Below are 23703 nucleotides of genomic sequence, written 5' to 3'. Positions count from 1 at the left end.
TTTTTTTTTTTTGTGCCAAGAGTAAAATGACGGAAACGATGCTAATCGTTTAATCGTATTTGTCAGGCGTCCTTTCCGCCTCAAATTTTCAACTGACACAACAATGATAGCTATCAGCAATTCTGGCATTTGCTTTAGCAATAGAACCTCATACCCCCTGAAATAGTCGCCTTTCGCTCACCGTATTTGTCGCACAGAAAAATAACAAACAAATGCAGTAAAAAAACTGCAAAGTTGGCGAGTGAAGCGTAAATCTGACTGAAATTTTTTTAGCGTGTTATAAGAAGTAAATAATTACCGATAAACAGAACGCAATAAGGCGTGAAATTTTCTGCGATATTTTCCGAGACGTAAAAGTTATTTATATTGTATTATACCATTCGAATTCGACAGTTTTACAGCTTTATAGGCAAGGAGTGAGTGAAACCGAAATTGTGTTGCGATAAAGTTGGTTTTGAAAACCGTGACGCGGCTGCTCGTTTGAGCGAGATACCGCGTCCGCCGGATGCTGTTCCGCAAAGATAAAAAATATCTGGGTTTGTAGATAAGTCTAGTGTAACCTTGGAGATAGCAATATCCGTTGTCCATATTCAGCATCAGTTTGTGTGGTTGCTTATTTTTTATGGTGTGATAAATACGTTATGAAATTTACGTCCTTTCATTGTTCAAAAATCTACAGGATAGAGATATATTGTTAGGTGTAACGGTCAGTTTCAAAATAAACTTTAATTTATTTGATCAAAATGTTTTCGTTGGGCATCGTCAGCCATCCTCAGTTCCGTAACAATATTATATGCTTACTGACTATTTTTATTATATACTTAGAACCAAGAATAAAGTTCCACGGGTTAAAATTGTACGACCACGTGTTTTCGAATTAAATTAGTTAAATTTGGAGGGTAGGAAACCCCACTTTACTTTACATTTTGACTCCATTGTAGTTTTTTTAAGGGGATGCCCTGGTCGATTTTAACGTTGTTGTACATATCTTCAGATATCGAAGTCCACGTGTTTTAGACGCAAAAGGAGCTCAACAGCCCCGTTTTATACACAATTCTGAACAAAAAGACTCCGGAACCAGTTAATGGTTATGTACCGATTTGAGTAGATGGTCGAAAATCGAAATTTTGAAATTGATCATCATCCAATTACATCGTTAACAGAAGAGCATATAAATTGCTTAAATTATCAATATCAGTTCTTTTGTTACATGTAGAGTGTCGTTTAAACTGACCGTCACACCCAACAATATCTCTCTATCTTGTTCGCCACAACAGTAAACAACATTCTTTCAAACTCAACTAAAAACTGCAGTAAACATATTTTCCATTGATGAATAATTGCTTTACATATTTCCTGTAACTGTCCGGATAGGAAGTGTCAACTTTGAGGTCATGTACGGGGAAAATGAATTTTGTCATCGAATCTCGATGAAAACCAAGTTGTTTCCAAAACCAACAGAATTTCTCTTCAAAACGCGGTTTTGATGGTCGAGCCGCGATGTTTTTTTTTTTGGAAAGTTGTTAAATTTTCTCTCAAAAAACATAGAGACAACTTTGAGCGGCCATAAAAACGACCCGTTCACCGGAAGACGGTTCAAAAAACCTCATTTCAAAGGTGAAAGTATCGTCTTTCATTTTTTGACACGAAAAATCAAATTCTGCCGGGTTTCAACCCCTTTGCAAGATTTTTAACTCTCAAAAACGTGTACAGTAAACTGTTGGATTCGATTACCTTTTTTAACCTAGCGTAAATTTTAAAAAATTCAGGTTTTAAAGAATAAAATATTTATGGACCCGAGGGATCAAAGCTTTCCTTTCAAAATGACCCCCTAAGGATAAATTCCTACCGAATTAACGAATTCTGAACTCTGAAATTTTCCCAAAAAGTTCACCGATTTTCAAGATCGGATTTGAGACGGAAGAGAGACGGATTCGCAAACTTCGATTTGAACATTTACCACATTGCTGTTCCATCGTGTTTCACAATCCGTTAGGAATTTTCGGACGATGTACCCAAAGGGGTGACCGTGTGATTCACCATATAGGTAACTTGGGATGAGCCGTTAAACTTATTACGTCCTTCAGCTTTATATTTACTGTAGCAGAAAATAGTGGAGCTGACATCTCGTGGCCGCTTGTGGCACACCAGAACTGATTAATCCTATCTACTTCCTGGCGGTGTTTGTTGTCAAAAATTGAAATTGCAATTTACACTAAACCCCACGAGATTTTATGATCACTTTAGATTGTATTTTTGTGCTCCTAAGATTTTCATGACAAAAATATAAATCAAACAAGGATTTGTCAAGTATAATATACGAGTAAAAATTGAAAAAGTGAAGCTATCAGAACAAAAATATACTCGAAAAGACTTAATTATACTTGAAAAATCGTCGCTTGATTCAAATTTTTCCCGAGGAAAAAAATTAAAATGTGTAGTGATCATAAAATTCCATGTTATTGTTATAGCGAAACAAAAGCTTTGTAGAAAACCTTGAGAAGTTGAGATAAAAGTTTGAAAGAAATTCGGGAATCACTTTTCAATTATTTGGAGTCGATTTGAAGATCGACATGAAAAAAATTAGTCCACACCCTAAATAAGGAGACCATCCTAATACTTATAATGGTGTTGATCATTATGAAAGAACATCATTTTTGCATTTACAACCTCAGAAGTGTAATTTTTCGTTTTCCTCGGTGTCAGACTTGACACCAAAAAACTTTAGTACGCACATCATTGAGCTTTACATAAGCAATTTCTGGCGCTTATACGAGGTACAACGTTTTAATTATTAATGTTCTACGTTAAAATACTCGTGCAGCAACTTACCATGAAAGTTGTCATTTTGCTGGGGACAATTTTGGCCCAATACTACGACTTAAAAATCTAGTATTAACAGTGACACAAATCCTATAGTTACAATAAAAGTATTCAAACAACTGACCAGAGTGAATGTTTTCCAAAGCTCCCTTCTCCTAAAATATCGTCGTGGCGCTCGAGTGGGGAGTACACACATATATACATATACGTGCGAAATTGTAAACTATACATACTCCGCAGTGCCGTTAAAATGGGCAACGAAATAAGTTGAATTGGCAGAATTTACTCGTAGCTTCGCAAAACTTTTCTGAAAACGAGGCCTCAGTGTTAAACTTGTGAAACTTGTGAAAACCTTTGGATCGTTAATGAAGTCCAGTTTATGATGAATAGAAAATGTATCTCACCTTTGCTGTGACGTGTAACATCTCATGTCAGTTTGTAATTAGTTTGTCAATGATGAAAATCACCGACAGTTCAACACAGTTTTCGCTTGACTCGTGTAAACACTCACTATAACATATAGTTTCCGAAGCATCAAACTGTTACTGGAATCCACGTGGCATTTCGCCGCAAGTATGTCGTCGTTATTTGTCGTCTCCATTTGCTGTATCATCTACGCTAGTGCAGTCTCTACTAGTGCACGCAATACTGCGTGTGATAAACACATCGTACGTAACTAACATAATGTTGCTGGTGTTTTGATGTTCTTTTACATGATTTTCTTAGTGTGCGAACCAATGCACGCCGGAGCACAACGCGAGAATCGCAACTCTTGTTATTCAACCAGTATCACTCGCTAATTTTGTGGATCTAGTCCAGATTGGACGTACAGAATAAAGATTTCGACATATTTGGTACGCATAATTGCCGCATTCGATGCGACAATCAGCGACACAAAAAGAGACAGAACTTCGGGATCACTAAGGGGTCCAAACCAATTTTGGCGTTGTAAAGGAACTGAGGAGGATGGTTTGGCCGCTGTCGGCCTTTCCCGCTAACCGCACTACACCCCGCCGAATCTTATCTTAACTAGGCGATGCACAGCGAGTCAAAGTTTTTATGCGATCTCTCGAATATGATATCTGTGGTTCCAGTACTTCGTTGTTCGACTTACGTCTTCTCAACTAATTATTTTCAACTAAAAATACAATACTTCATTGCATCTTCCATATAAGCGCTCCAGCATGTGAATTTGAGTTTCACATTTTGTCACGATCAAACGGTGTAGACGAAAATTCGGCAATAATTTGGGCTATATCTCTCTCTCGTACAGCGGGCTCTTTTAAAACGAGTGTGGAGATTGCAGTACGAGTCGAAGGCGAGTACTGCAACCACACGAGGTTGAAAAGCCCGCTTAGCCCTTGGTGCACAACAAATTTTTTTGTAACCCATGTGTGGATTTTTTTTCTTCACAATTCCGAACACGTTATAAGTATACATAAACATATTTTATCTCAATTATTAATCCTTTTCTTGAAAATATTGATAATAATACATTATGTAACACGGGAATAGTCGACTTTTATTCCTGTGTTACATATAGGACTTTATTTCCGACTCAACTCTGGCCACATCATTGACTCAAAAAGTGGGAATCACTCACGCACAGAAGCTGAGTGTTCTATGTCGACCGCAGTGCGAGCAGGTGGCGCCCTTTTTGGGCAGTTTGTGTTTGCTGTTTTCGTTTTCCTTACTGGGCTCCAGTTGACCCCAACACCTCATTGGAATCTATTTGACCCCAATACCGACTTTAACGTACTTGAAGTCGGCAAGCTTGAATCATGGTTGTGCAAGTAATATATAAATGACGAAAAAATTTTTGAGTTTCAGAGACCCCATGTATGTGTTGCACATTTTTTTTCACTTTTTTGTGTTCAAGAATTTCTCCCACACCTCATTCCACATCCTCCATCGATCTTTTCTAAAACTAACATTCGAGACTATTCTTGGAGCGGGTTCAGAGCCGCAAGACCTGGTGGGGTGTAGGGGCAAAGCCCCCACCGGGGGGTTGGGGGTGCGGCGCCTCCCCACTTAAGAATATTCTTTTTCATCATCATTATCATTATCGTCATCGTCATCGTCATCATCATCCTTATCATATTTTATCGTATAATTATTCCATCATGTTCCCATTTTACGGGAAAAAAGTGAACTTTTTTCCCACTATCTCATTTTTCCCGCATTTAGTGGGAAAAAAGTTAGGCGGCAAAAATATGCCACTTTCGTCTTGCTTTTTCAAAAAGGTCAAAAAAGTTAACTCTATGGTTGAGTCGGAAGTACATATTTGTTTTGTCCGCCGGTCTGAAAACGGTCACTTTAGTCCAGCTTAGTGAGTCAGAAAACGCGAAAACCGTGCATACTTTTGAGAATTCTCGGTGACTTCTAGTGTGAGCTAAAATTAAAACGAATTTTCACGAACTCCATTTTGATTGAGCGCCTGAAATCCTGCGTAATATAGACATATTTCGGATATGTTGGGCTTCAATCGCTCATGCTGCACATCTTTTTTTTTCGGTGTCATATCATTCGAATCCTTCTATCCGGGTGATGAATCAGCCGTAAAGTATGTCAAAAAATATTATATGAAGAGGAATTTCGATAAATAAACGATACCAGGGTGGCAAAAAAATGATTTTTTTTTATGGTTGCATACGATGGAAGTGTGATTCAAAAACTGAAATATATATTTAGAGATCAGCGCGATTAATCGTATAATCATTTTAGATACTTGTTACAGATGACTGTTCTGTGGGAAAAAACTGATCCGCCAGTTGCCGTCACGCAACGTATGAATCCAACTGTTCCAGACCGTAAGATTCTTTGGGATAATTTTATGAAAATAAGTTAGTTTGACTAAGTTAAATTTGGCAAGTGATGTTTCTTTTTATTTGATTTGTTTTTATGATTACTTCGTACTCAACACTCTTTTTAATTGTAATAATAATGGAATCTTTGGGGTGTCGAATTTTAGAACTTGAAGTAAAGTTTGAAAATATACAAGAAGATCTTAATATCTCGCTATTGGCCCATCCGTTTATTGACAAGGAAGCGGATTGCCCGGCAGATAAACCAAATACAAGTCTACCTTATCTTGTCAAATATGTCAGAGGGAAGTCTGTATCATACAAGGTAACTTTTATAGTTGTAAATTAACTCACACCGCATGGAAATTTGTCTATTTCAAAGTGTGAATCGTACATCATTACCGAATTTTACTCACAAGAGAATGAACGATTTACCTTCAGAATGAAAGCCGACATCAATATCATTCGTATAATAAAATATTCACCGGCTGTTATTACATCCAACTGACAAACAAAGAAGGTAAAAATTGGATGAAAGGCCCCTCCTTTTACCAGACGGCGATTCCTTACAATGACACAAGCATGATGTGCAGCAATAGCGGATTCACCCCCGAGGATTCAGAATCGTAAGGCGTAAAGAATTGAATAACCATTTGGAATGCACACCACATTAGTTATATCGCTTATTGTTGTATAGCTTAGTAAGACTTTGTAGATAATAAAGATCACCTCACAATCTGTGTGCAACAAAATATTTTTTCTGCGTTTCTTTAGGAACAGGGCACATTTTGTCAAGCTAAGAGTACCATTAAAATGTCTCGGAATAAAAACTTATCTGTGGGAATTGACTGGAGCTGTAAATGACAGTACCAAAGAAAAGTGCCCAGGTGATCCAACCCATAGTCACACCTTTACCATAGAGGTAACGGAGAACTGCTATCACATTCAATTCTTGCGTAAATATTCAAGGAAGTATAATTTTTTAAACGAAAGATATGGTCCGTGCTGAATTATTGTCAACACTTCCACCGTTTCAGCGATTTTTTCTACTGCTGCCAAAAAAATTAATTCCCGCAGACTACGTGAATCATATTTTGAATGAATAATGTAATTTATAGCACAGTGAAGCAGTTTTCATATTTTTTAGAGTCCACGCAATAGTGGGAATAAAACCGAAGCCATTCATCTTGAAATTCGAGTAAGTTTTATATTTCCCCAGAATAAAAATGCTAGTATAGAGGAATAGAGGAAAGGAGGGTAATTTTGGCATTAATTTGATACGTTCATCCTTAATAGGACACGTCAGTATAAGTCTCCAAATGCTTTTGACTTTCGTGAAATGTTCACTGTCAGTAAAGTTTCATGAAACAAGTACCTTCCTACTTATTTAGATTGAATATTTTCACCAGGCTCTTAGACGTTGGTTCAAATAACGTCGAAAATCGATGTTCTTGATAAAGCTTTGCTGCTTCATATTTTCGCACACAAACTTTTGAAATCATTCGACAGCTATGCTAGAGGCATAGCACAGAGAATAGAAGTTGGCATCGAAATTGCAATCCGATGATTGAATATCAAACTGCCCGACTGATCTATACTCGTGAGATTATTGCCGTGCACACCACCGCGTTCTCCGTGTAATCGGCATGATCTGTATTAGACATTAAGTAATGTCTATAATATCTGATTAATGAGCATGATACATTTATTTAGTCCATCGAGTCTGACCCTCACAATGAAACATGGACAGCAGAAATTGAATGGGTTAATTTGAAGCGAGGGGGTGCTTCGTATTGTTCTTCGTATACAGTGATTTTCGAGGACGCTTGTTTCATAAACCACACCCACGAAGACCTACGACAGTGGAAATCTGCATACACCCTTGATGTAATCCCTCACGGTGAGAAATTCAAACGAGAAATTGACTTCTATTAAATCCAGTGTAATCGATAAAGCTATATGATTCGTGATTTGCAGGTTTTCGGGATTCGAATAGCACTCCTCCTGAGGATCACCAGGATTCCTCGGGTGCTGTCCTTCGGATTATTGGTTACATAGCACTGGGTGTCATTACGATATTGGTACTACCATACTTCATATGGAAATGGGGTGTCATTAAATGTGCAAAGAAATCGACGAGTCATATGTCATCTCAGGTGCGAGGAGTAACGATAAAACTAAACCATGTAAAAAAATCGAGAGAAATTCTATTACTGTATGCGAAGAGTTCACCGGATTTCATGGATAAAATGAAAACTTTTCGGGATGAGATACAGCGGAAGTGTCAGTGTCACGTAAGTTCTCATCGCGCAATACGCCAGCGCGGCGTGAGTAAGTATAACATTATACCAGGAGCTTTCACGGTCAGTGAAGAATCCCGACGCGAACGATGTCTCGTCGGCAAATGGTACACCAAAGTGACATCTGATTTACTGACAAGAGTAAATAGTATATTGTGTATCATGTGCGAAAAGTTCGGCTCGTGCGGCATACTTCACACTCGTTCGGAATCGCCAAATCGCACAAGTTACACATTCTATTTTTTGTAAAACCTGTGGGCTCTGTTTTAATGTAATGGGAAGTTCGACTACAGAAGTATATATTAGTTACGTTGCTTCTAGGAGTTCTAGGCACCGGACGCGGTTGTATTCACCACTTAACTCGGACGATGGTGCTTAAATGTTACTTAACGCTGACGTACTACTTACATTAACGCGCGCTCTCTGCCCAGTGCAGGAATCGGCCACTTCGCGCACGTTTAATCGTGCGCGAAATCGAACTTCCCATGCAGGTGTTACAAAAATGTATTTGCAGTTGCCTATTTAACGGCGCAAAAACGTTGGCATCGAGGCCTTCTACCGAAAACTCCCGATACGTATGTAATTTCCACCGGCAGAAACATCCGTATATCCTTGAAATTCCACGAAACGAAATCACCATCCAAATAACGTGTAAAGGCTTCAATTGCGTGGATTACAGGTTCACGACTTGCAGTCGGAAGAAGATGCTGATACGATCGCGACTATGGGCCCCATCGGATGGACTGAGCAGATGCTAAGGGAAGGCAGTAAAGTAATTTGGGTCGATACCCCGCAACTCCGTTCTCTCTTGAAAAAGTCGAAATCTAACGAAGAGAAAGAAGAGTATGCGCGTGACTATCGCAATCCTGCATTCATATTCGCTCTAGATCATATTATAACCGTATCTCAAAATGTAATCGCCCAATATCAACGCTACTTCGTTGTCCGGTTAGTAACAGCATATAACTTGGGTCGTTAGCGTTGTTAAATTCAACCGTATATCGCTCAATCCGTAAACGATTATATACCGACAGGTGCCAGGAATTCAAAGTTGATAATGACAATGATGACGATCCATTACTATCGGTCTCGCCGCAAGCTCGTTACCCTATTCCCGAGCGTTTCGAAGACCTATGCAAGGATATGTAAGACATTTTAAGTTGAATTTCCACTGTCACTCTTGTAACGAGAGATTTTCAAACGATGCATATTCTATAGGATAATATCATGATTCTTCTGTTTCGTTATTCAACAGTTTTTAATGTGAACCAATCCTAGCAAGTCAATTTACATTACTCCAACTGAGGGAAGCAATAATCATAATCAGTTTCTCTGTTACAGCTGCGATTCGATGCCTCCTGCAGTGAAGTACAGTGCAACCTCCGAATAAGCCCTCTCCAAATAAGTCCGCTTCCCCTAATCTTCGCTCGAGAGTTGCCCCCACTACTTCACGCATCGTTACGCATCGTCCCAAAATCGGGGGCCAACCTCTAAATAAGTCCGCCCGTGGAAATTGTGTGTTGGTCTCAATTTATGCTTTGAATAATAGTAAAGTAATGAATTAAACTATTGTTAACACCTATTAGTATTTATGCTTTTTAAAAATTTAAATATATTAATAGAAAAATGTAATTATCTTAAAAAAGGTAACACAAAAATATTCAGCAATTCTTGTCAAAAAATAATAACATTCTTTAATATCAAATAATATCATTCTTCGTATGTAATTGAGAATTTGAAATTTTAAAGTAGAGAGCAATTCTTTTTTTTACAGAGAATAGTTATTTTATTATTAATGAGAAATCCAATTTATAATACATATTGCAGGCCATAGCGCGTACATTGTGCATAATGCAGAATTACTGTTCAAACAGAATTTGATAAGAATTATATAATAAAGTCGAGTCAATGTCGTTAATTCGTCGAGTTGGCGAGCGGACTTATTTGGAGGTTGAGCCGAAAATTTTTTGTGGCGAATTCGGACCGCGGGTGGGAGTAACCTATTTCTCGGAATTATATTCTCCTAACCGCCCGAGCCCGGTCTTATTCGGAGGTTGCACTGTAAATGTATAATTTTGTATTGTACGAGATACGTATAAGGGCGAACGGTAATTAGCGTTACACGTCTGCAGTTTCTAAGCTATTAAGTGGACCAAAAAATTGTTCAAGCCTTATGTGTTGCGAATTTAATACGGAATAAGATAAAAAAGAATTAAAATCGCAATTGTCGTTCCGGAGATATTTACAAAAAAACCATAAAAAGTAACTTTTAATTGTTCAAACAATTGAGGCACAGGAAATTTCAGTATTATTTTTTATGGTTAGCATATTTACCTATGTCTAAGGCCAATAAAAAAAATTTCGATGTTTTCAATTTTTTCCTCTGAATAACCTATGACGACTGTACTACTGGGCGCATGCATGACTCTGCCGACAAACCACTATAATAGGACGGTTTACAATGTGCAGTGATAGGGGCACTGGTAGTGTATATGTGTAGTATACATATATCTTTTTCTTTATTTCAAAACGCCTCAAATACTTTCCCCAAACTGTCATCAGTTCTCGGACTACAGTCAAAGGACATATTAGCCCAAGGCTGTTCGTGTTTAGATATCTTCAATCAACGCTTTGAAAGTTAAAAACTCTTAAACTATGGGAGGGAAAAGTTGCCACTTGATCGATGAGAAGGGACTTTGTATTGCGTTAGCATTCCAGGAGCCGTAATCGTTGACTGCAGATACAATGGCGCACTGCGCGATGCTCCTATGGATGAGTACGAATGTGTTCTTCATAACGCTCATAGCTGACGCCACGCGTGACTCGGTTTTCTTGGCATACGAGCGACGACCGCGTTCCTAATCTGGGTAATAAGTTATCTATGGACGCACCGGCCAATGACCATCTCATCGTCGTCCTCTACCGCGTAGTTTTTACCCGCGCAAACATCGTGCGGCGAAAAAAAAAAATAAGTCGTGTTTAATCACGATTGTATCTACTGATTTGGCGTGGAATTTGGTAAGATACTACGAAGTTTTATTCACCGCAATTATGCGGTTATTTTTCAATCTACCATGTAAAGAACTTCGAAAATTTGCTCGCAATCAAGTCCGGCTTCGTTAATGACTGTAAACATCCATTAAGCATTATTATTTACCTTGTGACAGTGTGGGTTTTCATTCAAGGCTTCAAGGTCGTTCATCACTTTTCAATACAATTTCAGTCTGGTTTTAACAGCATGCATCGTGGATTAAATTACGCGCAGCCGACTACAGCACTAACTCACTCGGAATAATTAATCCCGTACTCCATGAAACTGAACCGCGTGTACTGTATCTATGTCAATAGTTCACACATGCATACCCATCATACCTATCGTATACATATAAACGTACAACTTGCGCATAGGGATAAGCGGCTGCAGTTCTGACATGTGTATATCCGCTTGCCCCTAACTTTAGTTCAATTACATACCGCAATTATTTTTCAACTTAATTACTACCTGAATGCTATATCATCTTTGGCTTCATCTTGCAGCATGAATTAACCGAAGATGATGGATTCTGACAAAAGTGATAACGGCGAAAGTCAGACAACTGGAAAAAGAATGCGGGAAGATAATTCTGGGGATGAAAAATGCGATCTTCCAAGTAAACGACCACGTAGTGAATCAGTGGAGCCTACAGAGCCTGTTGACAGTAAAAAAGATGTAATTACTCAGGTAACAAATGGTGATACGTCACCTTCAAAAGAACATACAGATACCAACAAGGTGGTAGATGATGAACATAAGAATGGTGAAACTAATGAAACCGATGATCATATCAAGCCAAACACAAAAGACGAAGGTCCCGTAAATTCACCAGAGGTAATAATATATAATGGTCATTCTCAGAAAGTGATAATAATTTTAACATTTACAATTTTATTCATATAGTTTTAATGGGAGGAAAAAGTGGGATGGGTTTTAAGTGGTATAAACTTTTTACCTAGCATTTTCTAATGTTCTCATCATCGTAAGTTGTTTCACTGCAGATTAATAACAAATTGAATAGCAAAATTTATATTATTTATTGTTGTTATATCAATTGGAAAAAAATTGTGTTGATCTATATTTAATATTATTTGTTTTTGATCAGCCCGTTGAGGTAATTGAAAAAAAAAATGAAGATATAATGAAAGAAGAAGTTATCAAAATTGATACAAAAACAGAAAATGAACCGATTAAGGAGAAAAGTATCGATTCAGAAGTGGTAGATGGGTTGGAACTGTCAGTTGAATGTGCCAGTGACAAGGAAGCCTCGAGTTCGGAAAATGATGAAGAAAAAGCTTCTAAACCAAGACCTAAAACAATAATTGTCACAGCAGAACCGAATGATTCCGAGTTAGAAGTTGGCTCGTCTGAAGCAGAAAGGTCAGACAACGATCACAAAGTTACGGAGAATGATGTGAAAACTAAAAAGCGTACAGGAAAAAGAAAATCATTTACGAAAGTGGCTAGTTCACGATCGGAAGATAGTCTGGATAGCAATTCCGATGATGAAGATTACAGTCCTCAGAATAAGAAAAAGTTGAAGAAGGCTGCAACTCCTAAAAAGGTGACACCTCGCAAAATGAAGCCTAAAAAAGACCAAAAAAGTGTTGAGAAATCTGTCACAGAGTCTGACTCTAATTCCGAACAATCCAAATCGGATGATGAAGACATGAATCTAGCGGATAGAGCAAAGAAAAGGTCTGCTAAGAATGTAAGTAAGACTTTGAAGAAAGATGAAAGTCATTCGGAAGGCTCCGATGAAGCTGATGATATGAGTGATAGTGACGATAAGAATAAGAAAAACGGAAAACGGAAGAGTAAAAATCAGGTAAGCGGTTTTTGTCTACAATTCAGTGTTTCCATGATTAGTAAAGTGCATTAATAATCAGGTCTTTATTTTCTTTCTCATTGCAAAAGATGATTTTGAATGTACATGCAATGGAGTGTCATTGAATTTTTAATACATAAATATACTCAAAGATCAGAAAATATTCGCCAAGTTCATATAGCATAGTGGCAGCTGTGTCAGATGAATATTCTTCAGAGAATTGCAACAAAATTCACTACAAATGCTGTAGAAAAAAAAAATTTGCAACTTACACATGTGTTACGGGCGGAAACATATGCCACAAGAGATACCGTAAGGGAGAGAATTGGAAAAAAAATGCTCACGGAGCAAATTGTTAGGAAATGATTGTTAAGATGCTGCTAGAACGTTACATAGTAAAACAGCTGCAACAACGAGAATATGACTTGAAGCCACTGAGATATGAAAAGTCCAGACACTAGGAAACTCGACAAACAAAAGTATTAGCGGAAGTATATCAGTACCAGAACAGAACAAAAGAGGATGTATGAAAGTAAAAAATGAGAACGGAAATAAAAAAAAAAAATTACCAAACAGAAGAAAAATTAGAGAAACTTGAGACAAGCTGACTAGACTTAGTGAGTTACATAACCTCAAAAGGCAAAAATCCGAATTAAGAGTATCTATCATAATCCATTCCATTTTGTCGTAAAATATCGGATTGTTTTGAAATTTTTCGTGATTTGATCATACTCGTGATAGAAAGTGCGCTGTGGCAACTACTATCGATAATAGAATTAATAATTAAATAATTTCCCAAACATAACCTCAAAACCCGTATCGTTGTGAAATAGATTAAAAGTCTATACGATATTTATTCAATGCTGTAGCATTGTAGCAAAGTTGCAGCTTTCAATCTGGTGTATTTGCTTTAATTTTTGTATGATTACAAAAAATAAGGCCTGATTATTTTATGGTTTTCAGCTTAATACCCATTATAAAAATTTGTTATGCAAGACATATAAATAAACTGATGCCTACATAAATTCCTAAATTCCTTTAGGATCCGAATAGCGACAAAAAGATACAAAAGCTGAAGAAATGTATATCAACAGCTGGTATACGTATTAAATATCAAGATCTGTGGTCGGGTTGCACATCCAACAGGCAACGGGTAATGAGAATGCAGAAACTATTACAAGACCGAGGAATACAAGGAATCCCAACTTTGGACAAGTGTAAAAAGTTGAAAGTTAAAAATGTGACGAAAAAGGAAGTTGCTGAACTAGATCAGAGCAATATCATAAGCGAAGGTTTGTAATGCACAAATTAATCTCTGATTATTCGGTTATTAAATTAAACGATATGCTTCTTTAGTACTATCTTCCTTTAACTACTGTAATTCAAAAGCTATGAACTACGTCATCATTTAAGAGGATTGTTATGTTTTACTGAAATTTATCTTCTTGTAGTCAAAAGAGTTCTAATCGGAATCAACATGTTTATTTATAGATTATTAATTATAACCTTTTCAAACTACTAATACTGTATTACATCGACTTTACATGCACGCAAATACATTTATTTTATTATTCATCAACCATTTGCGTTTACACCATTTGTAGGTCGTGTTACTCGATCTAGAAGATCTGAGAGCAATAAAGAGGGCACACCCACGCCTACTAAACAACGCGAAGTTCGCAAGATTTTAAAGCGCATCCAGCCTGTCTGTGACAGTGATACCGAATAGAATAGAATTTGAAAATTGTTATCTTTTATAAAAAAAAAAAGAAACAAAAAAAAATATATATCTGGCTAAGTTCATTGTCATTATTTGCATTTACATTAGGTCTTAGAATAGTCTATTATATCAACAATGGAAAGTAAAAATTCGAAATTCATATTTCTAGCAAGTAAATAATTTTTGACTATTCCAACATCGTGTATAAGACTGTACTAATCTATGATCTATTGTAAAAGCTTGTACAATTACAATTGTGTTTTGTTAAATTTAAAATCGTCATTGACTATTAAAAATCTATGCCCAATATTACATATTCTGTATTTGCGTACTATTTTAATGTTATTTAAAAGGTACTTTAAATAAGTTAATTTTAAGCAAATTGTGAAATTATATTTGTATCAAAATATTATGAATTATAACAATACGTGACAACGTATAATATGTTTCTGTTCACTTTATCGATTATTAGAAAATAAATTCTTTAAAACTATACTTGGCACTTGCATAACCCTCCCTTCATTTACTATATTTCTATTGTTTAACATACGTCATAATATCATTTGGAATATCAATAATACCTTTTTCTGAAACAACACCTATGGCGGATGTAGCTCATTTAACAAATATTTCACCGTAGCTTGGCAGTTGAAGTGAATATAAAATTGATCGTCATTTTACTGTATCTACAAAATATACCAAGGTAATTTTTTTTTATAATGAAGTACTGATTCGTTGGTTCCTATTGTTACAAAGACGTAGAATGTAATTGAAGCAATACTTAGCCAGCAGAATTTGGCAGCCTAGAATGATGATGGAAACCTTTGAGATACTTTCATTCTTGCTCAGAAAGATTTCTAGCAATAAGTAACATTTCTCATTCTAAAGGCAAGTACGGCTTCACATGTGACATAACAGTGAAGCATATAAGTATCAACTCTAACTAAGAATATTTCACATTTAATCAGCCTTAATTGAAAACTAGAACCTGTCATCAATTGTAACCCCTACTGTGAAAGCAAGACTGTTACGATACATCAAGGAACAATACTATTCATAGTTTTTGATTATTTTTTTTACAATAGGTAATGAAAATGTGACTCATATTTAAGCCTTATTATTCATGAACTCAGTGATGCATTCCTTACTGCAGAAGGGTCTGTCTTCTTTGATAGCCATTCGACCACTCAGTAAACTTTTCTTACAAGTGAAACAAGAGAAACATGTATCGTTTGCATGAAAATCTAAATTCTTCACTGCCACTCCTTGTTGATCAGCAGCAATCACTTTGTTACAAGTTTTACATGTTTTGGCATAAGTTTTCTGATAACAAGGTAGACAAAGCGGTCGATCGTTCTCAGATATATACTGCTGCCCAGCCAATGGCATGTCGCAATCCCAGCAACAGAAATGCTTCACATGGTAGTTATGTCCCTCTGCGACAGTGTACTCACGCACAAATATTAACTGCAAAGAAATATTGAACATACAGAATTGATGTATATTGGCTTACATATGAAACGTAGACAGGTCACAGAGGTAGTCAGTAGAAGCTTAACAGTACATTATGCGTGTTGAATACCATAGTAAAGTACCACGTAAATAAAAATAATTTGAACAACTCACCTCGTCACAAGCGAAGCATCTTGGAATGTTCAATAGTGTAGCAAGATCTCTTCCACAATACAGTTTTCCTTTATGATAAAAGTAGACTAGATCCACAAGAAGTTCATTGCATGTAGAGCAGATGAAACAACCAGGATGCCAGACGGCATCTTTAGCCCTTTCAGCAGTAACAACGATATCACCTGAATGAATTTCTTCTTCACACTGCGTGCATTTTTGCAACTGAATCGATCCGATTGAAAGTTCTTCTAGGGCACCCCTCAATTGATCAACACTAGCAGGGTTCTGTCTTAATGCTGGGGAATCAATAACGCCTTCTGGGAATGCTGAGTTTCCTAAAGACTCTGAATAAATTACTTGTGAATCGATCGGCTGATGGTTTAATTCAGCTTGAAGCCGTTCTGTATTTAACGACGAAGATGGGTTACATAAGCTGTTGTCATTGTCAAAGCTTAATGTTCCTTGATATGCACTACTACCATGTGAGGGCCGCAAGTACTGATCTAGCTTGGCTGAATCTGGTGGAAGTTGATGATCAGCTTTCAATGAATATTGCTGTTGGTTTGGAATAGCTGACGATGAATTCGTAGATGAAGATATAGCACCTGGGTACTGATGTGGCATTGGTCGGTGTCCAAACTGATTGTCCATTGACATACCATATTCATTAGCTAATGGTACTATAGAATCTGAAGGCACCAGATTATTTCCTTGCAAACTTTCTTTTGGAACTGTTGGGTCGGTACTCATTATTAAATTGGCATTTGGAATTCCCATAGACACACCAGACCCCTCATTAGTCGATGCAGTTGAACTCGTGCATTTATTCTGGCCAACTTGTTCCAAAGGATTTGCATATTGAGGTCCAATTTTTTCCAATTTTTGATTATCCGCCAAAAGTCCTGATGGATTTCGCATCGCAGCTATTATGGCAATTCTCTGTGTCTCTTTATCTAACAATGGAACTTGCGTCTGTAGACTTTTATGTTTAGCAATGTCCTGCCCAAAATGTGGATCAAGTTCGTCGATGCGTTGAGATTTCAAAATATGTTGAGAAGGTGCATCTTCTTTACTATATTTCGCGCTGAGTTGTTCTTGAATATACTTCAATTTATTTTTGTCTAGGGTACTACCAATGATTTCATTAGCATGTACTGCGCTTGGAGGTAGTAAGGCATCAGATAACATTTGCTCAGCTAATTGTGCATTTAGTAAGTGAACATCATCTGAATATGTAACGCTTTGTGGTACTTGATTATGATCCCGAAGTTTCTCGCTATGCGATGCACCAGTCCCTAATTCGCTTGCGCCTCCTATGTGCAATGAATTTGCATGGTCTCTATAATGTCTGTTATGGCCAGAAAGAGCTTGCTTCACTATTTCTGGCCTGTCGCTTTTCACGCTCGTCTCCAAATTATGTGATATGGGAATACTGGTGTTATGGTATTGCCCTGATTGAATTGGAGAACTATGACTGGCATTCCATGTAGTTGGAAGATTTGACGAATTCACAATTTGCTGGTTTGGCGCGTGAAAACTTTTGTCCAGTGTAGCATTAATCTTACTATTTGAGTTGTCAAGTGGTAAAACGTTTTTTGGAGTAGTGTTAGGGGCAAACTCTTCTCCAATTTGTGAATATTCAGTTTGAAAATGAACTTTACCAAAATTAGGTATATAGTGAACATTTTCTGAATTTTTTAAAGTTAAACCTGTGTTTTGTTGGCTGCCTGTAATATGAGACGTGTTCGCAAATTGCTGAGCTGGGTGTCTGTTACTATTTACCACCTCTGAATTAACAATTTGCCCCGTAGAAGAGATGTTATCCAATGCAGGGTGATATTGACCTAATTGAACGGCAGTACTGACAGCATTGTCAGAAATCTGGGCTTGTATCGCTTGCATATTTGCTGCCAGCCAAGCTTGTTGCTTTTGTGAGCCTTGCAAAGTAGTAGGTAATCCTTGAACTTTTGAAATGAAGCTACTAGGCGTACGAAGATTGCTGGAGTCAGTCGATACATGAACTTGAGGTTTGCGCTGTGGGCTCATTGGTTGCATGTCAGCTGCATTTGCTGGAGTCATCAGAGATTTATTGAATGGTCTTGCTCCCATCACCTGAAGGAATCACAGTGACAACTTAACAGTGATATATGAAAGTATAATACTAGAATAAATAAGACTAGAATAAATATTTGAAGAAAAAAGATTCCATTAAAGATTGCATTTATAAAATACCTTAGATACTCTGCCCTGGCCAACATATTTTTTCAAATTCTCCAAATACTTTTCAAACTGTTGTTTTTCATCTTCACTCAATTTATCGCAAGCTTTATGGTCCATATCATGAAGTGGTAATTGTTTCTGAAGTTGCTGTTTTCTTAAGGCTGCTCCAACGGATCCTTGAATTGGCAATTTGTTCTCTGGCAACGCTTTCATATAATCCGCAGCTATGTCTGTTGTAACATCTGGTGGTATCCATTCAAATGCATTCCCTTTGTCTGGTTGTTTTTTAATGGCAACGGGGAGGACTAGAATATAAATATTTAAAAATCATCCAAGCATTCAGTTTTTAATTGTTAAACTAGAATTTGAGGTATAAAAATAGTAAAATATTTTCAGAAATGAATCATTTCATAAAAGTTGAATATTTTTTTTTACTCACAAGTAGCTTTTCTCCTTGGTTTCCCAGAAGGACCAAGTAATAAATCGAATTGTGGGAAATCATCATCAACTACGTCATGTTCGTCACGGCCACATTTACAATTTTTACAGATTTTACGCCAAAAGTGTAAGTCCAAACCGGGACAAGCTTCTTTGCAGCTCAAGCATGGTGAACCTGCACCAGCTTCGTGGGCCAAACGCGGCTGAAACAGTGGAGAAGTTTACAGATTATGCAAGAAACATTGAGTGTGTTAGATATATGAACGACATACTTTCATTGAGAACATCATATAATTACAAGAGATCTTCAGATAATTTAAATTTTTTTATATAGGTGTTTCTGTAAAGCATAGCACTAGATTCCAAATTTGCTGGGTAAATTACTAATACAAATCTGTGAAGCCACCTTCAGTTATCCGTGCAATCAAGTCACACCCAAGTAATGAAAAAATTATAACGTTTGAAATGGTAGTATAAAAATACAAAGAGACACATTGTTTGATGATAACATAGTGAAAAGTCACTCAAGTTCACCTTTCTCTTTCTGTTTTCCAACTCGATCATCCATTCTGGACGATTATCCTCTACTTCAGTCATATTATTGTTTGTTTGTACAATGGCAAAAGTTGAACCTTATAGTAGCTGCTTATCACCGAGCAGGAAACTTATCTATTGAAGGTGACGATAGACTCACAGAAATAAACGAATGCCATGGCACTGGCATCCCAACTGATTGTGAGAGGTATGAGCTCAGCTGTGGTTGCTGTACTCTGGGTGTGTGACTCATCAGAATTTTCCACTTCCTCACCACTTGCCTACCCATTCTGTGAATTCATGAAACCTGTCTCTGTATTCGTGACGGTTTTCTGGAGGGGATTGAACTCTCAATGGTGGGGGGTCCCCACCATTTGAAGGCCCCATCAAACGGGCCCATATAATTCCTTTCCAGCTACTGTGCATATGATGATTTTTTAACTAAGATTCGAAACAATGACAGCTCACACTCAGAGAGAATATTTAGCAAATCACCATGTACCTTGGTCATTTGTAACTTCACTTTTAATTTACACAAGTCCATATTTTACGTGAAGTAAAATTTTTGTATGAACTTTGAACTTCCCACCACTCCTAAAATTTGAACAACGTAAAAAAAGTTCAACATGTTGCTTCAAACAATAATAACATTTTTTATTGTTTACTTGAAGTTAAGAGCCTTACAATTAGTATCAGATAAAAGTTAATCTTTCTTAGACAAGTATAAATAATCGCTATTTATAAGCTATCAATTTCTGACTGAGGCTCCATGCATCAAAAAATTCCGCGCGCAATAATGATTCAATCGCCTGTTGTACCCTGTCTAAGATGTTTTTCAATTGATTCCGAAAGCTGAATCAAATTGTTCTTGTGATATCTGAAAATTAAATATTTTGCTGTACATTTTTTATCCAACTAATATAATAAATACTACGACAATGATAATATTTGCATACAATTGGATTTTGAGAATCAACCGTTCTACCAAACTAATATTCACATAAGGATAAGAAATCATCATAAAAAACTTATACAATCACTAGAATTACCTTTTTGTTTTTCAATTTCTTCATTAATGCTATATCTTTTGCCAATTCTTCTACATCTTCTTGGCATACTTTTTTACGTTTTTTCTTGACTGGCCCAGTCAGAGCTTTTTTTTCTTTACGCTTGTTACGTTTGTCCTTTGAATCTAACTTTTTCTTTTTAGTTTCAGACCAGGGTTCAGTTTGTTTCGCAGGGCGCTTATTCTTCGTTGGCCAAATGCCTGTTTCTCGGAAGACCTTTAATTTCTCCAATCTTTTAGATTCGCGCTGCTTATCTTTGTAAGCAATTAAATTTATATCAATTGCAGGATCTTGAAAGAATGACGTGTCCTGTTTTTTAAGTTCTGGCATTCGGGGCATTTTCAGTAGCCCAAAACCCATAGCAACTTTTCCCAAGTCGAGATCCTTTAACCTGAGTATGAGACTGCATTCGTGTTTTTGGTAAGCTTGTACATATGATACAAATGCCCTGTTAGCTTTATCAAATATAAGTCTATCACTTTGTTGTATACTCCTCATGACTTTTAAACATTTCACCACACTTGTAGGTAGTTCTAATTCGATTTTATTTAAATCTACTTTCTGATTCCTCCTTATGAAATCTATGTAAGCATCTTCAGACTCCAACAGAAATAATAGAGCATTTCCCTCGTTACCGATCCTGGCTGTGCGGCCGCATCTATAGGGTTAAAAATGCCATTATCTGACAAAACGTCCAGCATGCAGAAAGAATACAATATGTGATTGATGAAATGATGAAACCTGTAAAGAAAGTTTGTATAAATTATGAAGCGTTTGTTATTACCTATGTACAAAGCTACTGGCATTTGATGGCGGATCGTATTGTAAAACCCAATCCACTTCTGGTATATCAACTCCACGTGCCATGACATCGGTACATAATAATAAACCATTATCGGAGCTGCGAAATTTCTCGAAAATTTTATATCGTTTATCTTTCATTTTCCCATGGAGTGCAAATACATTCGAGGATTGAAAGAGCCTAAAAATAATGTTTTCACAAATCAGTGATGTAGTTCACTTGGATTGAAAAATTGATAGCAAGTCTAAGTAATAGTGAATTTCATAATAATTCTATGTGTGTTCAACTCACATTTTAAGAACATGACTAAAATAATCAACACAGGCGCATGTAGAGAAAAATATCATGTACTTCAGACCAGTTCCTTTCTTTTTGATAAAGCTGTACATTGTAGCAAGTTTATTTTCTGCACTGACAATCACACAACTGTTTATTAACATCGAAGGAGTAGAAATGCTAGCTTTTTCTTTGACTGAAACTACAACTGGATTACGTAAGCCAGCTCTTATCAATTGTTGCAATTCTTTTGTTTGAGTTGCTGAGAACAATCCAGTTCTCCGTAACCTAGGTAAGTAGCTCAAAATTGTATTTATCGTTGCTGTAAATCCCAAATCTAGAAGTCTATCAGCTTCATCTAGCACCAGTAATTCCTGAAAGGTAATTTTTATTGAAATGGCGACTTTGCTCACATGTAATGCACAGGTTCAAGCATTCAAAAATATTTGGATAATCTTGTCACTCGAGATAATGCTAGTCTTAAATTAAATCTTCAACGATGAAATTTGAATAATGCAATTAACTGACTTGCGAGTATTTGCCAAAAATTAATCTGTAGAATGCTACTCACTATTAAAGATTGAGCACATTCTACATATTATTGATTTGGACCAAAATGATGTCATAAAATACTCGAGCCAAATTTTCTAAGACTCTGATACAGTGTGTGCCTCGTAAAAACTACTTTCTCTTTCGGTATCATGGGCACTGAGCGAGCTATTGCAAATCGAAATTTTGACACCATCATACTTTGAAAAAAGAGTAATATAAAATAAGTGTTATCTGTGAAAATATCCTTCATGAGTCCAATAATGATTCTTCAAAGATCATTGTGATGGCAAGATTTACATACCTACAGAGTTTTTACTCTCGTAAAAAATGTTTCCACTACTTTTCTACTTTAAGAATTTGTCAAAATAATTATTGAATGTATTCACCAAAGCTTTCACGTTTGAAGCTAAATTGATATCTTTGCAATTCGACAGAATGTCTTCCAATCTTCCAGGGGTTGCTACAATGATGTTGGCACCATTCTTGAGCTTCGTTACATCTTCGTCTACAGTTGTCCCACCGACTAGTAACACTTGTTTCAAAGTTGGAATACGGATCAGAAAGTTGGCAAGGACTTCGTTTATTTGTGCAGCTAATTCTCGTGTTGGTGATATAATAATGCTACCAATTTCCAACTTTTTCCAACCATCCTCACGTCTCTACAAAGTAGAAAAAGAAGTTGGCATTTCATGTTGCAGTCACTGTTTCCAAGTCTTCTTATAATACAGGTGTTTAATTTCTATTCATACCTGTAAGAGTTCTAGCATTGGAATTAAGAATGCCAGTGTTTTACCACTGCCTGTTACAGCCTCCGCAGCAACATCCTTTCCTTTTAATAGCAACGGTATGCAGGCAGTCTGCAAGAATGTTCGATAAATATTAGCCAATCACCGGCAGAGGAGAACCAGCTTCTTTTATTTATGATATATTTAACTATAAAACGTAAGCCTTTGGTTTCAGAAAATCAATTATTTGTAGTAGTCTGATAAACGTGTCACACCTGGACAGGCGTCATCGTATGAAAGTTTTGTACGTTCAAAGTTTCCAGAACAGGTTTGCTTAATGGGACTTCCAAGTCTTCCCATTTTTGAGACCTCATCTCCAAAAGATAAAACCATTGACACTTTACGCCCACGTGGACTTGGTTAGGTAGACACTTGGTCGAATGAGGTTATGTTTGACATTTGCAAGAGCTGAACCAATGAAATGAATCAACAACGTTCAATCACATCCTATGCATATCAGTGATACAATATGTATAATCACGTCGCAGAATAAATGATTGGACGGCCTCTGGTTTTTATTATTCGTTGCCAACTGTTGACGGTTTTTGACATTTTAATTTCCGAATAATTAGAATAATTTCATTTAATTAATAATTTTTTAAACTTATAACTGCTAAGGCTGAATTTTCGCGGGCGTCCAATTTAACATTTCTATTCCAAGGTCCAATTGACGCGACGGCGATTAGGCGCAGCAACGTCACGCCGTCGACGGTAAAAAATGCACTTGAATGCCTACCGACGTAATACCGACGGAACGGCAAAATGCCGCGCAAATACGAACTGAAGTAATTCGGGAACGTAACTTTTGTTACCGAAATCAAATTCAGTTTCTGCAACAATCCTCATAATTATCAACATACCCTTGATGCGTCCTGTAAAAATCGATCGGGATGT

At 36.8% G+C, this 23703-nt stretch overlaps 4 protein-coding genes across 5 annotated transcripts in view; 2 read left to right on the top strand and 2 right to left on the bottom strand.

The window, feature by feature from the left end:
- The first annotated feature begins 3216 nt into the window (after positions 1 to 3216).
- Positions 3217 to 23234, top strand: LOC124406541. Its single transcript, XM_046881977.1, has 14 exons — positions 3217 to 3257; positions 3347 to 3491; positions 5561 to 5633; positions 5795 to 5952; positions 6069 to 6253; positions 6402 to 6549; positions 6746 to 6825; positions 6924 to 6975; positions 7341 to 7527; positions 7599 to 7921; positions 8607 to 8875; positions 8962 to 9072; positions 9269 to 9285; positions 23224 to 23234. Exons 1-14 carry the CDS (start codon positions 3217 to 3219, stop codon positions 23232 to 23234), a joined length of 1800 nt encoding a protein of 599 aa, XP_046737933.1.
- Positions 10788 to 23703, top strand: part of LOC124407384 (HIRA-interacting protein 3-like) — a 23894-nt gene continuing 10978 nt past the window's right edge. The window contains exons 1-5 of one of the 2 annotated variants that reach the window (XM_046883482.1): positions 10798 to 10945; positions 11465 to 11795; positions 12067 to 12789; positions 13832 to 14081; positions 14394 to 14623. In XM_046883482.1, coding sequence (XP_046739438.1) covers positions 11481 to 11795; positions 12067 to 12789; positions 13832 to 14081; positions 14394 to 14518 — 1413 coding nt within the window. In that variant the 5' untranslated portion in view covers positions 10798 to 10945; positions 11465 to 11480 and the 3' untranslated portion in view covers positions 14519 to 14623. Of the gene's footprint in view, positions 10946 to 11464; positions 11796 to 12066; positions 12790 to 13831; positions 14111 to 14393; positions 14624 to 23703 lie in introns of those variants that run through there. The other variant, XM_046883483.1, reaches the window with a different exon arrangement.
- Positions 14704 to 19544, bottom strand: LOC124407377 (protein prickle). The gene is made up of 5 exons (XM_046883473.1): positions 19328 to 19544; positions 18795 to 18996; positions 18368 to 18660; positions 16136 to 18247; positions 14704 to 15976 (listed from the first exon to the last, which is right to left on the bottom strand). The coding sequence occupies exons 1-5, from the start codon at positions 19388 to 19390 to the stop codon at positions 15617 to 15619; spliced, it is 3030 nt and encodes a 1009-aa protein (XP_046739429.1). The 5' UTR covers positions 19391 to 19544; the 3' UTR covers positions 14704 to 15616.
- On the bottom strand, positions 19961 to 23260 carry LOC124407382 (probable ATP-dependent RNA helicase DDX55 homolog). Its single transcript, XM_046883479.1, has 7 exons — positions 23025 to 23260; positions 22774 to 22881; positions 22411 to 22683; positions 21488 to 21846; positions 21179 to 21376; positions 20377 to 21052; positions 19961 to 20204 (listed from the first exon to the last, which is right to left on the bottom strand). Exons 1-7 carry the CDS (start codon positions 23121 to 23123, stop codon positions 20163 to 20165), a joined length of 1755 nt encoding a protein of 584 aa, XP_046739435.1. The 5' UTR covers positions 23124 to 23260; the 3' UTR covers positions 19961 to 20162.

Source organism: Diprion similis, chromosome 6 (genome assembly GCF_021155765.1).
Source record: "Diprion similis isolate iyDipSimi1 chromosome 6, iyDipSimi1.1, whole genome shotgun sequence".
Lineage (NCBI taxonomy): Eukaryota > Metazoa > Arthropoda > Insecta > Hymenoptera > Diprionidae > Diprion > Diprion similis.
Note: the sequence above shows the minus strand (reverse complement) of the source record. Positions and strands in the feature narration are given on the sequence as shown.